The 14,867-nt window shown below is 31.4% G+C and overlaps 1 protein-coding gene across 1 annotated transcript; it reads left to right on the top strand.

Moving 5' to 3' along the window:
* Nucleotides 1-68: 68 nt before the first annotated feature.
* LOC122717387 (muscle-specific protein 20) lies at nt 69-1,950 on the top strand. Its single transcript, XM_043941428.1, has 4 exons — nt 69-225; nt 743-954; nt 1,105-1,225; nt 1,633-1,950. The coding sequence occupies exons 1-4, from the start codon at nt 196-198 to the stop codon at nt 1,822-1,824; spliced, it is 555 nt and encodes a 184-aa protein (XP_043797363.1). The 5' UTR covers nt 69-195; the 3' UTR covers nt 1,825-1,950.
* The last annotated feature ends 12,917 nt before the right edge of the window (nt 1,951-14,867 follow it).

Consider the following 14,867-nt stretch of genomic DNA (forward strand, 5'->3'; position numbering starts at 1 on the left):
GAAAAGACGTGGAAAGCACGTACACGGACACGGATGTAGCGTGGTCTTTTTCGAAACACACGAGGTCTCCACCCGTGTTGGACACCTTCCTTCGGAGCGTGGGTCGTATTCCCGCCATCTTTCACGACTATAAGAAGGAGCAGCCCTCGGACCAAGCACTTCAGTCCTCTTCAAGAAACTACGCAGGATACAAGGATGGCTCTCGAACGTCAAGTGCGCGCCAAGGTATGATAACACGAGGATCTTTGTGCATCGTCGATCAGTAATCGTGGACGAATCGTTTAGTTCGCAGCGAGATCGTTGCAACTTGATCTCGCTCAGAATGGCTTTCAAAATTCCATTTTGTGAATTATTGTGACTTTTATTAACGGCATTATTGGCGACAATTTGCTGAAATTAAAATCGTATTTATTAGAGTTTTTACAAAGAGGATTTTTGTTTTTCGTCTTTTTTCTTCTTATATGAATATTTGAAATTTTGGATTTTTGAGAACTTTGGACACAAGTTTCACGCGAATGTTAAACGAGTTTTTTGAGGGAAAGAATTTGCAAAATATATTTAGAAATGTCTTTAAAAATATTTTTCTTAAAAATGTATTATATGCATGAAACTAGAATCTTGTAAATGATTGTTGATTAATAAAAAATATATACATATATTTAGACTTAATATATAAATTTTACGATATTCCAGCGATGTTATATAGAAATGTAATTTCATTTTAATTTTTCTCTTTTCGTAGATCGCTGCAAAGCGTAATCCAGAGCAGGAAAAAGAAGCTCAAGAATGGATCGAGTCTATTTTGGGCAAAAAATTCCCACCTGGTGAACTGTTCGAGGATGTTATTAAGGATGGACAAGTGCTGTGTCACCTGATGAACAAGATTTCCCCAGGATCGATCTCAAAGATCAACAGTTCTGGTGGCCAATTCAAAATGATGGAAAACATCAACGCGTAAGATTTTCTTTTATGATAAATTAAAAATATAATCGTATAAATTTAAAAAAAAAAATATTTAAAATATAATATTGCAACTATGATAAATTTATTATTCATTGGATTATATTATCTGGGAAGAGATTTTTAAATTCTATTTCGAATTAGGTTCCAGAAAGCTCTAAAGGATTATGGCGTAGCTGACGTTGATGTATTCCAAACAGTCGACTTGTGGGAGAAAAAAGACATCGCACAGGTTGTGACGACCCTCTTTGCTCTTGGTCGTACGGTAAGTTAGCTAAGAGTTGATTTATATGTATTATTAAATATAAATGGAGCAATATCAATTACAGTGCATTTAGTTATAGCATCATGAATAGTACATATATAATGATATTGATATAATGAAATAGACATATAGATATAATGAAATAGACGTATAATGTCCAAAAAAAAATAGCATTGAATATTTAACATGAATGAAGTAATCCATAAATGGATTAATAATATATTTCATGAATGGAATGAAATTCAGCATTGCTTCAAATTTCAATTCAAATTTTAGTTTTTCAAATTGAAAGCTTTTTCTTATATTAAATTTAAAATATCACTAATAATATTTCTTTCTAGTATTATTTTTGTAACTAATAACTTTTCTAAGTTGCTTTCATGTGAAATTCTCCTTTTTTTCCATAGACGTATAAGCACCCAGAATGGAAAGGACCCTATCTAGGACCCAAACCAGCTGATGAATGTAAACGTGAATTCACTGAGGAGCAATTGCGTGCTGGGCAAACCGTGATTGGTCTGCAAGCCGGTTCCAATAAAGGTGCTACCCAATCGGGTCAAAGCATTGGTGCCACCCGCAAGATTCTTCTAGGAAAGTAAATCCTAATTGGTTTAGATCCAAGAAAAATTTATATTTTGTATGTACGTGTATATATATATTGTACTTATTTTGTATTTTGTAATTAAATAATATATATATATATATAACATATATTTATAATTTAAGAACGAATTGGTTTAATCGATATTATCCTTGATCCATTAGGTTCATCAGTATAATCCGTCTGCATAATATATCGGATATTTTTAATTTTCTTCTCGACAAGATTAGATAAAAATATGAGACAAAATAGTGAATAAAACAGATGGTCAGTAATAATTTTATTACATTGTTTAGTAGAAGCATCACGTGTAGTATTTTTGATCTCTAAATACAGATCTCACTTTTCTTAATTTATCGTATGATTTATTTTGATAGGTATTTTCGAAATTTTCGCTATTTCCAAATTTTCAAAATAGCAATTTTGCTTCTAAGAATCTTTAGATTGTCAGGAAACGCATCTCTAGATGCGTTTAATTGAGAATTAAATTTGATAAAAAATGTCACATTGTTGAAAAGAATAGAAAAAAGGGAAAGAGAAAAGAGAGAAAAGCTAAGGGAGAAAAATTTTGAGAAAGACGATAAAATTTTAACAAATCGTGACGACGTAGAGGATATAATTAGAACGAAAGGAATAAAAATATACGACTTCTCGAAGGTTACCACGATTTACAGAAAGTTTAGATTTTTATTTTTTGAAGAAAAAAAAAAAAAAATAAACGAGATTGCATGTTGTTATAATTTTCTTCGCACGATTTTCTAGTAAATAGACACGAAAATTTATTAAAAGTTTCGTATTACGTTGTTGGAATTTATACAATGCAGTCATTGAATTTATAATAAATTTTAACGTAATACAATTTTACTTTGGTGCCATTTAACTTCTGAATGACTTTCATGCGTACCCACATCGATCCTGAGAATGAATTCATTGTACTGTTTGACGTTTTATTTACATAATGTATTTATAACATAATTTTTTTGTATTTATAACTTAAAAAAATTTTGTTTATCTTAATTATCAAAATTGTTTAGGAAAAATTTAAAATTTTCCATAAAACATTTCTCGAGTTTCTAACTTCTAAGCAAATTTTTAATTTAAAAATTAATTTTTTTAATATTAAAAAGTTTTTACAATACATCTTTAATTTAAATGATTCAAAGATCTTTAACTTAAAAGTAAAAGAAAAATATTCAATTCGATATTTATTGGTATATTTATTGGTATATTCGAATTATACATTACTCAGATGGAATAATTCAAATTAATCATGAAATAACCACTGTTATTAACAAAATCGCGAAAATTGCTTGTTTGACGACAAATAACAGGTGGAAATGAATTGAATCGCATCGAGACGTGTTGGCTTCCGAGTTTACAGCGGCACGAAAATAGTGATATTGTAATTAGCATTGTGTATCGTTGTTGTACACACATTTGCCACGAGATTCGAGAGCTTGGCACGGCCTTCATCGTAACAGGTCGATCTAAATTTATTTTAGCTCCTTCCAGATGCGTGGATCTACGCCGTATAATTTTAGAAAATGATGGAGAAATGTATTCCATCGTTATTAATATTCTTTTATTGAATTAGCCATCTTGGATTCTTCAACAAGAAGAAATTCAACCTTTTATCATTAATGTCCAATTTTTGGATATATTTTGGACATAGTTAAAATGTATTATTAATATTGATATTACATAAAAAAAAATTGTAAAATTGTTTAATTTCTGTATAAATTAATCTTGACATTGAAAATAAATTTTATATAAAAAAATTGATTTTTATTATAATGATGATGATAAATTTGATAATGAACGTTTAAAATATATTATATTTGAATATGTTATATTATTTTTTGTGTAAAATGTTGATATAATAAAATAATAAAGTAATAAGAATTATAATATAAAACTAAGTTATTAATTTAAAAAAATAAAAGATTCCATTTTTAATTGAATTTATTACAATCTCTATTATCATTTGATCTTTTAAAATATTCATAGTCAGGTAAAAAAAGATGGCACCACAAGATGGATAGCATTACTGCAAAACTATCATCTGGGTTTTATTATATCATTCCATAATTTAGTTGATGCGCTATTACAAGAAGATGGCACTGCGAGAACCATATTTATATTGATATTTAAATTATAAAAGATATTTTTTCATATAAAAAATAAAAAAATATAATTATTTGAAATGATATCAAGAAAATTTTAATCTTATAGAAATTTTTAATTCTAAAACTTTTTTTCGGTTAAAAAATAAAAAAAATGATTGCATTATTTTTATAAAAAATTTAATTCTTTAATTAAAGAAAAAAAAATATTTAGAAATTAAAAATTCAAGAAAAAAAAAAAAAAAAGAAATGGCACAATTCCACAATTTCCAAATTAAAACAGCATCTTCATGATATTTCTTTCATCTTTGAAATTCATCTTATTTTCTTGGAATCACGTACAAGTATAATTCCCATATACTTGAAATACGTATATACGTAAAGCGTGAGAGACTACTGAATGAAAAATGGCCAACTAACCTAGAAATGAGATCTCGTGTACTTGGTAACTTTTACTCTTGGTGAATGTGAAGTGAAATGAAATGAAGTTGATCAGGTAGAAACTCAGGAATAGACATGATCGAGGTAGTCGTTCTCATTTCTTACATACTTGGCGTGAGGAGCAAGTGTGCCTTTTGATATGGCGCCAGCCATAGTCGTAGCATCCGGCACCAGGTTTTAATTTAAAATCCTTTCCCTCCGGTTTCTCCAAGACGGAGAGTTAATTTGAGTGATTTCGTATCAGATTTCGACAAATCGTCTCTCACCAAATTTCCTAATTTACAAATCTTGGCATTGGCATTACGCCGTCATTTAAATATTGTAGTGAGCTAACAATGTAAACAATGATAGCAATCTGATTATTTTTAACTAGAAATTTTTATGTACGCGATAATGGAAGAGAATAAAAATTTGATTGATATCGAATGTTGGAAAAGATTGGAAATGTTTTTCAAATTTTCTGATTAGTTAATAATTTAACGATTTAATTTACGATGTATATTGAAAAATAGTTATCCAGGTTGCATACAATTTTTAAGAGATATTTTCCGAAAGATATTATTAAAATATCTTTTAAAGAAATATCTTTAAAAGATTTGTTTACAAGACAAGCAGACAGGATATCTTTAAGGCATTTTTAAAACATCTTTATGATGTTTGGATAAAGGGTTAAATTGTACTATTTATTTTTCAACTATGGTATATTATTTCTGAACTCATGTTACATCGCACGTATAATTCCTGCCAATTGCGAGCTGTTTAGAAACTGCATACGACACTAGATTTTCTCGTATGTCATATTTTACCAGTCGAAACGGTGGGCCAACTTTTGGAGTGGTTTGTTTTTCGAAATTTCTTCGAATTTAAACTATACTCCTTCTTGGAAAATTAACTCGCGAAACTAATTTTTCTTCCTAATGAATAATAACAATGTTAATAAATACGAAATTTGAAATATCGTTAACATTTCTGGAAAATTAATTAAATTAAAAACAATCAGGAACATTTGTCATTTCTAGTGAGAAAATTATCTTAATTTTATAAAATATAAAAATGATTTATAATTTATTTTTAACAGATTAACGCAACAGGAAAAAAAAGGAAAATCTAGGGATCTCTAGATTCCTAAATTCCTAGATAAATACTAGCAATCCTACTGACTATTAAAAATGCTAATAAATTTTTTAGCACATTATCTAATTGTCTCATTCATTGTTATTTATCACACGAAAATACGTGATTTATAATTTACCACTTGTCAATTTATCATTTTACCATTATTAGCCAATAAATTACAAATGTAAAAGATTCAAGAAATTCCACGGCATCTTACGATCTCTAAAAATAATCCAATATTTCTCTTATTAAAAATTGTTCCATAAACACTTTGTTTCTCATTTCGTCACGCTTCGATCAGATTTGGAAAATTCGTTCACGATCGAGTCATTATGTCGCATAATGTAACAAGCAAGCAGACTCTCGGGGTTGGCAACGAACTGGGGAATTATTAAATCGGCTACGCTCTCGAGGAGAGTGGTGGCGGAATATTTCAACTGGGTTACCTTGAAAAATATTTGTCACCGTGAGCGTGCTCGTGCGTGTTACGGATACACGAAAAACTGGGCCGGCTGCCTAACTTCTAGCCGACCTTTCTATTATCGGATCCCTATCAGATATCATCATTATTGAGGAAACTTTATTGGCCACCGAAATATCCGCGGCTGCGAAATAAATTGTCGCACGTGCGACAAGGGCCGACTCATCCGCTTTGTCACGTTTAACGAATGCGTTAATGAGCGATTAACGAGCGAGAAGATTCGAATCACGGGCTCTTGTTCGCGTGGAAATTCGATCGTGGAATCGATCCTTGGTTGGTTCGAGGCAGGGGGAACTTTGTCAAAGATGGATGGAGGTTATGTCGACGAAGTAGGTTAACTCTGCTACATCATGCTTTAGGTTAATGTATGACAATTATCAAATACTCATGATTGCTCATTTTATATTCCATTTATATTTCATTTATATTTCATTTTATATTCTGTTCCAGTACGAAGAATTTTTTCAAGAATTGTTGACATAAAATCGAGATAATAGGAATAAGATAGATTTTGAATGATTTTTTTTTTTCTTTTGGAAATTGTTTGATTGAATGGAGAAAAGGAAATGGAAACTCAGTAAATACATGTCTCTCATATGTTTGAAAAGTATTAACTATTATTTTTTATTAATATCTAATTCTTAAATTCTTTTTTATTTCATCAAACTCGTATGATTAAAAAGATCTCGATATAATACAAGATTAATATATCTAACGAGAGAAAATATTTGTTTAACAGGGACGCAATAGGATTATTCAATAGAACGCGATTCCACCAGGCTGGATTAAAAATTTAACACGCTAAACCGAACGATTAATTCTGCGAATACACTGAATCGCAGCAGCGAATGTTACATCGTAAAGGCCGACCAACAATGGTTAGACTAATTAAGCCAGGTGTTCGATAACGGCGGCAACAAAGTGCACGAAATTGCATCAAAATTAGGATGCTGAGTGTGCCATTGGAAAATGAAATTGAAGATTGTCCAAGTATTATTGGCAGACTGGTTTCTGGTGAATAATGAATCTCTATATTTAACTACACACGAGTAGTGCGCGTAAACGTAAGAATATAGCGCTTTCTTTGATGACAATCGTGAGATTTGGGAAAATCGTATTTCCTTTCCTTTCCTTTCTTTTCTTTTTTTTTTTTCTCGCGAAAATTCTATCACGAGAGAGGCGAGTTATTATCGAAAATTGTCAAAGCAATTCGTTCGGCAGACAGAATGGATTTTGCGCATAAATTTTCCAGGACGATAAATTCGATCAGCCAAAATTCAATGGCGAGTCGGCCGCATATTTCATCGAGATTGATAGGCAACCCGGCACTGGAAGTTGCGCCGTAAATCTCGCAATAATTAACTCCTGTGAACTGCACCAAAATTCTTATGATCTTGCAAACTTCTTGCGCGATATTAATTTTCTCTTATTGGACTGCAACTTACATATATTTTACATATACCGTTAAGATTTGTCGTTAACGAGACGATATAGAGAAATTAAAATTTTTTTTTTAACCTGGTCTCCCCTTTTTTTTCCCGTGAATAATTATTAATAATTCCATACAATTCGAGAGATTCCAAGGATTGTTAGATATCTCGTATCGAAAATTCAATCGTAATTGGCACAAGACAAATGTGCATACAATGTAATATAAATGGTATTGTATAATAAGGAGCAAGTCGAGTTTAGGATCCGAGTGAAACTGTTGTTGAAGATGAGTTCTGTCGCCAACTATCTTGTTTTATCCGAGATGCAGCTAATGACTCAGCTGATTGCGAAACGCGAAATTCGTCAGCAGTCATTGTGTCTCGATTCTACTTTTAACAACTTTAGGAATAACGCCTCTCACAGACTCTTAGAATTATTCGAAATTATGATTCTGATTCAGATTTACCACGAATTTAATACGAATTTTATTCTAAAGTTAAAATCTAATTCAAACATCTAGAATCCTAAATCTTATTCAAACCTAAGGCAAACTTCATTCAAACTCGATCGAGATAAAAATTCTTAATTTAAATCTAAATTTAATTTAAATTTAACATCTAGACCAAACTAAGTCAAACGTAAGTAAACCATTCCAAATAAATCAAACCTAGACAAACCACTTCACAAATCTCTCTTTAAAAAATGAAAATTCTTGATCTTTTTTAATCTAAAACCATTTCGAGATTAAAAATCTAGGAAAATTAATATTGGGTGTATTAAAAGATTAATTTGATGTAGATAAAATCGATTATAAAAGAAATAAGAACGATGTCTTTATCTTAAATTTTTAGTAAATTGCTGTGCAGAGTAAATTGCTAATAAATTTTCAACACCGTTCTGCAAATTCTATTAATTAATTTCTTTCGATCGAGAATAATTCGGTAGATCTATTGCGCTTGCGCCAAAATGCAATATTTTATAAGTAGGTCGTTCACTTAAAACCATGACATTAATCAGGGTCATATTTAAGTTTATTATTTAAACTGCAATATAACTTCCCTATATATATTTCTATAGATGTTTAAAAAGTTATCAAATGATAATAAATAAATTTATCAAGATAAAGAAGAAAGAATACATGACTTTTTGTCATAATTGAAATATTATTAAAATGAAAAATAGATATGATGTAAACTAGGCAAAACAAGATATTAGTCATCTTAGGACTAACTAATGTATCAAGATTTTTTATTGTCACAAAAGTAAAAGAGAAAGAAAAATAGGCAACAAAAAAAAAAGTATTTAAAAAAATAAGAATTAAAAATGTTCAGCATGATTGCACTATCATTATAAATATATCATATATAAGTTTGAATCAAAAATATCTTTTGTACCAATATAAATATTTCAATTTGACGTGTTCTTCTAAAGTTAACTTGCTTTTAATTTAAATATTTTATTTTAACCTTCAATTTATTTCAAATGAAATGAATTTAATTAGGTGTATTAAGCAACTATTGGATTTAACTTCATACTTGAACTTCGTTTAAATATGAATATTGCTATGGCTAAGTTTAGGCTGGACCAAGGATTATTGCAAAAAAATACGCCTAAGTACTCGAGATTTACACCGCTAGACTTTATTTACATCTAATTCCGCTCCAACCCTGACCTAACCACGACCGTACCAAGGACTATTGCAAAAGATAGTCTAGATTAAACGCAGGCTTAACTTAGACCCGGTACGAGGCTAACTTAGACTGGAGTCCAAACACAATGGACTTCTAATTGAAATAAAATCGAATTTGACATGACTTGTCCTTATTCTTAAATTGACACAAAGTCAAAACGTGCAATTGTAGGAGATATTTCAAACTTAATCCAGACTTAGAAATAAAAAAATCACACTCTATCATCGAGCCTTTAATTCAACTCAACCTCTGATTCAAAAATTTATTAAAAATTTTTTTTCAAATCATACGAGTGAATTAACCTCACTTTCCCATTTTCTCAATTTCACAATTAATCACAATTTACAATTAACTCAAACTAAAATATCCATGCAATATAAGATGTAATATAAAATCAATTTTAACAATTTACCAATAAAAAAATCTCAAGCCTGAAGCTGACTTAACCTCACTTTCTCTCGTCGCCAGTCTTACCAACTTACGGACAACAACTCGGAACTGAAATAACACGAAATCACGTTCTTGCGCAATAAAACACGGACCGTTAATTTTTTTTCCTCCGCAGTTACCCTCCTCCTCAGGTGGTTCTACCCTTCTCATCTCTTTTTCTTTCCTGCTCGATCTGAGTCATGCAAGTGTCTCGAGGGCGTCTGCTAAGTCACATGCTAAATTTGGTTACCTTACCAACGGGATTGTATTACGCGCGTGGGCTTATTCTAATATTTCGGATGGCCGCGATGGCAACTAGGCCATCCTCTACGCTTATATCTACTTTCCTGAGTTTCGCATTCCCGCACGGCTCTCGACGAAGAGGGAGTCCCTGGAAAACACCGTTCGATCCCATTCGTCCCGAAATTTCCATGAATTTGTACCGCGTTATCGGAAGGCGCGACATCGCCGCCTATAGAAATCGAGAGAGAGAGAGAGAGAGAGAGAGAGAGAGAGAGAGAGAGAGAGAGAGAGAGATTTAAAGAAACAGGCTCGATTTACGTTTTTTTATATTTATCGCCTCGTGTTTGTAAACACACGGTATTTTTGCGCGGTTTATCTCGCAGGAGATGAACGATTCTACAATTTTTTGGTGATATTTAGATAAAAAAAAATTATCTATGAAAGAGATGCAGAGAGAATGAGAAAAAATTGTGGAAGCGAAAAATTTTTAAAGGATAAATTTAAAATTTTAATGTTCACGAATCGTGAAAAAAAAAAAGGAATAAAAATGAAAGATTGTAATATTTTTGAGGATAATTATTTATATAATTATTTATATAATTATAGATTATTATTTATATAATTATAGTATCATTTTTTTTTAAATTCTTTTTTAAAAATTTTTTAACAAGAGAACGTATTCTGTTTCGAAAAGAAATATTTTTATGAAAAAATGAAGTTAGATTGGAAGAGAAATGGGGAAATATTTTGTGAATTATGGAACGGGGGGAGGGAGGGGGGGAGGATATCGAGTCGATGATTTTCGAGGGATGGCTCGAAGAGAGCTCTTCCGCGATCATGTAACACCCGCAGCAGGACGGAAATAATTTCAGCTTGTGAAAGGAGGGGCGAAGGAGAGAGGACGGTCAAGTGGAACGAGTCAAGAATTTCTGCATTATGCGCCGCGCTGGTTCAATTTAATGGCTACTAATAGAACTTTCTCTCTCTCTCTTTCTTCGGTCTCGTGCAGAATGTGTTTCGTTATCGGTTGAGTTTCATCGCCTCAAAGAGATTCGTTTGAAGCACCGATAAGAGTTAAAGTTCTATTCTACCTTTCGACAGATTTTAATGGGATGACAGACTCGAAAAAGTTTCACGACCACGATTTCTTATTCGTTTAAAAATAATTAAAGGAAGATCGTTACGAAGAAGAAGAGTTCGTAATTTACGAATTTTTTCAAAAAAAAAAAAAAAAAAAAAAAAAAAAAAAAAAAAAAAAAAAAAAAGAAAAAAATTGTGAAATTAAAAATTGGAAAAAATAATCACCGATACTTAAAAGTTATTTATATCCCAAATTAGATATTTTTATTATCGTGCTTATGCGAATTTAATTAACATTTTCCCGTCCAAGATCCATTGTATCCGTTTTTCTTGAATAGTGTATAATGATAACGCGACGAGATCGTTGCACTTCTTAATTAAATACATGCATAAAGAGACTATAGTTTTTCGCGATACGATGAATTTTTGAGCACTTCCTCTTTGCGCTAGCTTCCGCTATTTTTAACGCGATTGAACGGACATCCATTCTCAGAAACATAATCAAATTCCGTTGTCAATCAACGAGACAACGCTCCACGGTGATGGGTCACGTGTCTCCGGCTAACGTTCCAATTATACACGCGTATCCATACATTTTTTATTATCCTCCTGTTGAAATAGCAAATGGAAAATGGTATTGTTTAATGTTTCATAAGGAATAACCATAATACCCCACGCTTTTTTTTTTCTCAATATCCTCTTCCAAAAATTCCTTCCCCCCCTACATTGATCACACGACGAGTTTGGAAAAACGAAGAAATTTTTATTTTGAATAAAAGAATTTTTCAGAATAAAATTCTAAAAATGCCGAATAATCCGGTAAATTGGATAACCAATTCGGATTAATGCAATGTTTGAATCATATTTTATTCCGATGAGCTGTGAATCTATTTCAAATCGATCGCATCACACAGAACAGTATATATATATATATATATATATCTCACAATAATATTTCTCCGTCAAATATTTTAAATATTGTAAAAATGCACTTGGTTGGATTACAATAATTGTGTCTTTTGAAAACGGTGAAAAATGTAGGTACTACTCTAGAGCGAAGTAGCCGAGATAAGTCCAGGCACAATGGCTTCCCGAGTACTTGGCTGCGTGGGCGTGACCGCGGCGATCATATACTCCGCGAGCTTTTTACATAAAGCCACGTGCGCGCATATAAGCCGTTCTAAAAATAGAAATTTGAGCAAGATTCTATTAATAACGGATGAGTGTGTTCCCACAACCGAATCGCGTGTGTGCGCGCCACGGGCTCTACCCGTTGCTCGGGGTAACGAGCAGCTTTTCGAAAAGAAAAACGGAATTCGATCCTTATTCGAACCTCGAACGACGAACCCCTACCCCATCTTCGGCCCGAAATAAAAGTGGAATCCCGGCACAATCCCGTTTCTAGCTCGTAATTTTATCGTGTTTCCCGTAAATGTGGCCCCTCTCGTTCATGGGAACGTTCAGGGATTGTCCAGGAGGGGGGGTTCAGGTTTTCGACCATAACCCTTTCGAACCTTTTGCGACTTGTAGATGAATGACGATGAATCTGAAACGGCTTTAAGATTATTTTGGAAATTTATTCGTTTCTGTTAGAATATAAGTTTGAATAAAAGTTTCTATTTTTGTGTTTTGTACATTGAATTAAGTTCTGAGCTAATGTTTACAGGATTGTGTGATGTTGTTTATCACGTTATTTTTATTTTTAAATATTATTAAATTTTTATTTTTATGATACGATATTATCTTTGTTTTTTTTTAACTCTTCAATGTTAGATGCATAGATAAATCTGAAACGATTTTAAAATTATTTGTTATTATTGAAATGTAAGTCTGATGAAAGTTTATATTTTTGAATACTTTTTGTTTTTTGTATGTGAAATAAGCTTCAAACATATTTACATAGGATTAATATAAATGTTGTTTATTACACTATTCATTATTAAATATCATTAGATCTTTATTTTTATGATATGATATCATCTTTGTCTTTTAATTCTTAAGTATTAGATTAGATGAATAGATGAATCTGAAACTTTAAAATTATTTGAAACTTATTTGTTCTATTGAAATATAAAAATTTATATTATTGAATTATTAAATTTATTATTAAATTTTATTAGATCTTTATTTTTGTGATATTATCTTGTTTTTTTAATTCTTAAGTGTTAGATGCATAGATGTTTCTAACGAGGTCAAAGAAATAGTAACGCGTACAAAAACAGAAATAACGAAGAAAAATTTTGACAATTTTTTAACAAAAAAAAAAAAAAAAAAAATAATTACGACAAAACGTTCAATTCTTCGAAATAAATTTTTCTATTGTAAAAATTCTGAGGATAGAAAATTGTCGAGAAAGTATACATTTTCGGCGAAAGAGTTTTCAGAAAAATTGTTGAGATCGAGAATTGAGAAATTGCCAATTCGGCTGGTGTTAATCTAAAAATTATGGTATCGCGTTGCTGTTGTTCGCGAATGCCATTAAGATCCGGGAATTAGTCCAAAATGTATGAGTAATAAATTTATTTCGGTGTATCTCACGCTGGTTCATCGCTCAGAAAACACATTTCCCTGTGTAGCACAATGTAAACGAATACCAAAGTACCGTATCGCTAACGATGCGTGATTCATGACACCATCGACAGCCTTTTACCATCCTTCCACGTGTATTTTAAAATTCGTTCAACTTTAATTCGAGGCAAATTCTCGTTGAAAATTGTTGAAAATTCGTGAAAATAAATTATCCATAACAAAATAATCAACCGAGAAACGGGATCAAAGTTAGATTTAAATTTGATTTGAACCCGATTCTAGATTACGTTTCGACTAAACGAAAATATAAAAGGTTAATTTATATCCCGTATTTCTAATAAATCCGGCAGAATCATCAACCGAAATAAACCAAACTTTCCAACAAAATTACGACAAATAGATTAGGCTTGATTAAGTTGGAGGTTAGGTTTGCGCCATGTACAAACATTCAATATTTAGGCAACGATCGAGTGCTGTGCGAGAAATGATCGTTGAACTTGCAAGGCCTCCATCATTGCATATTACGCGAAATAAAATTCACGCATCGAGTTCTCAGGTTTCCACGAAATTTCTCGAATGCTTCACCTTTCGTTCCCTTCTCTCTCTCTCTCTCTCTCTCTCTCTCTCTCTCTCTCTCTCTCTCTCTCTCTCGGTTCGTTTACGGTTATTCTTGCTGCGTTCCGGTTTCTTTCTAAAAATCGGCTCGTTACTATCGCGTTGCAAAACTGTGCCTGTCTTATTGTATATTTCTTTAACGTCCCCTTGCCTGATACTTCTCTTTCTTCCGCCGTAAATATTACGTTTCCCAAAGCATTTCGATTGTTATCTCAATGTTTGCACAATCTTTCATACATACCCATCTATCTATAGGAAATTATTTTTTACGGATTGAATCATTGTAGAAAAGAATAATTTGCTTGTTTCGAACATTTCTTCTTTTATGCAATTTGTATGCGTTATGTTTTCTTCGTGCAAATACGATATTGAGATATGTTCTCCTAGATGGAGAGGAGAGCACTTGTTGCCTGGTTCGCAGACAAGGGATAATCTTATTCGCGAGACTGTTTGCTATTTTCTATTTAAATCTTCTTGCCAGTAAAAATTTTAATTCATCTCAACTTTTATATAATTATAGAACAAGATTTAATAATTTATGATAAAGCAAAAATTCAGTTATCTTAATTTCTATTTCTCTTTAAAACTTGATGATAGAAATGGCCGCATTAAAATTACGAATAATTTAATCTGTAATATTTCAAAATTTATTGACAAGAAGGACAGATATATTCTCAATTACCAATAATTTCCAAAATTTTTTTATCAAAAATATCCACGTCATAAACATCATCTTACATCTTTCAATAACATATGCATAGATAGTTTCGTTTGTTCTTCGATAATAATTCAGATATCATACAAAAATAAATTTTATAATACTTAATTATAAAAATAATTACCAAACCAAAAAAAATAAAAC

This window comes from Apis laboriosa, unplaced genomic scaffold, assembly GCF_014066325.1.
Source record: "Apis laboriosa isolate Shangri-la unplaced genomic scaffold, ASM1406632v1 scaffold4_cov146, whole genome shotgun sequence".
NCBI lineage: Eukaryota > Metazoa > Arthropoda > Insecta > Hymenoptera > Apidae > Apis > Apis laboriosa.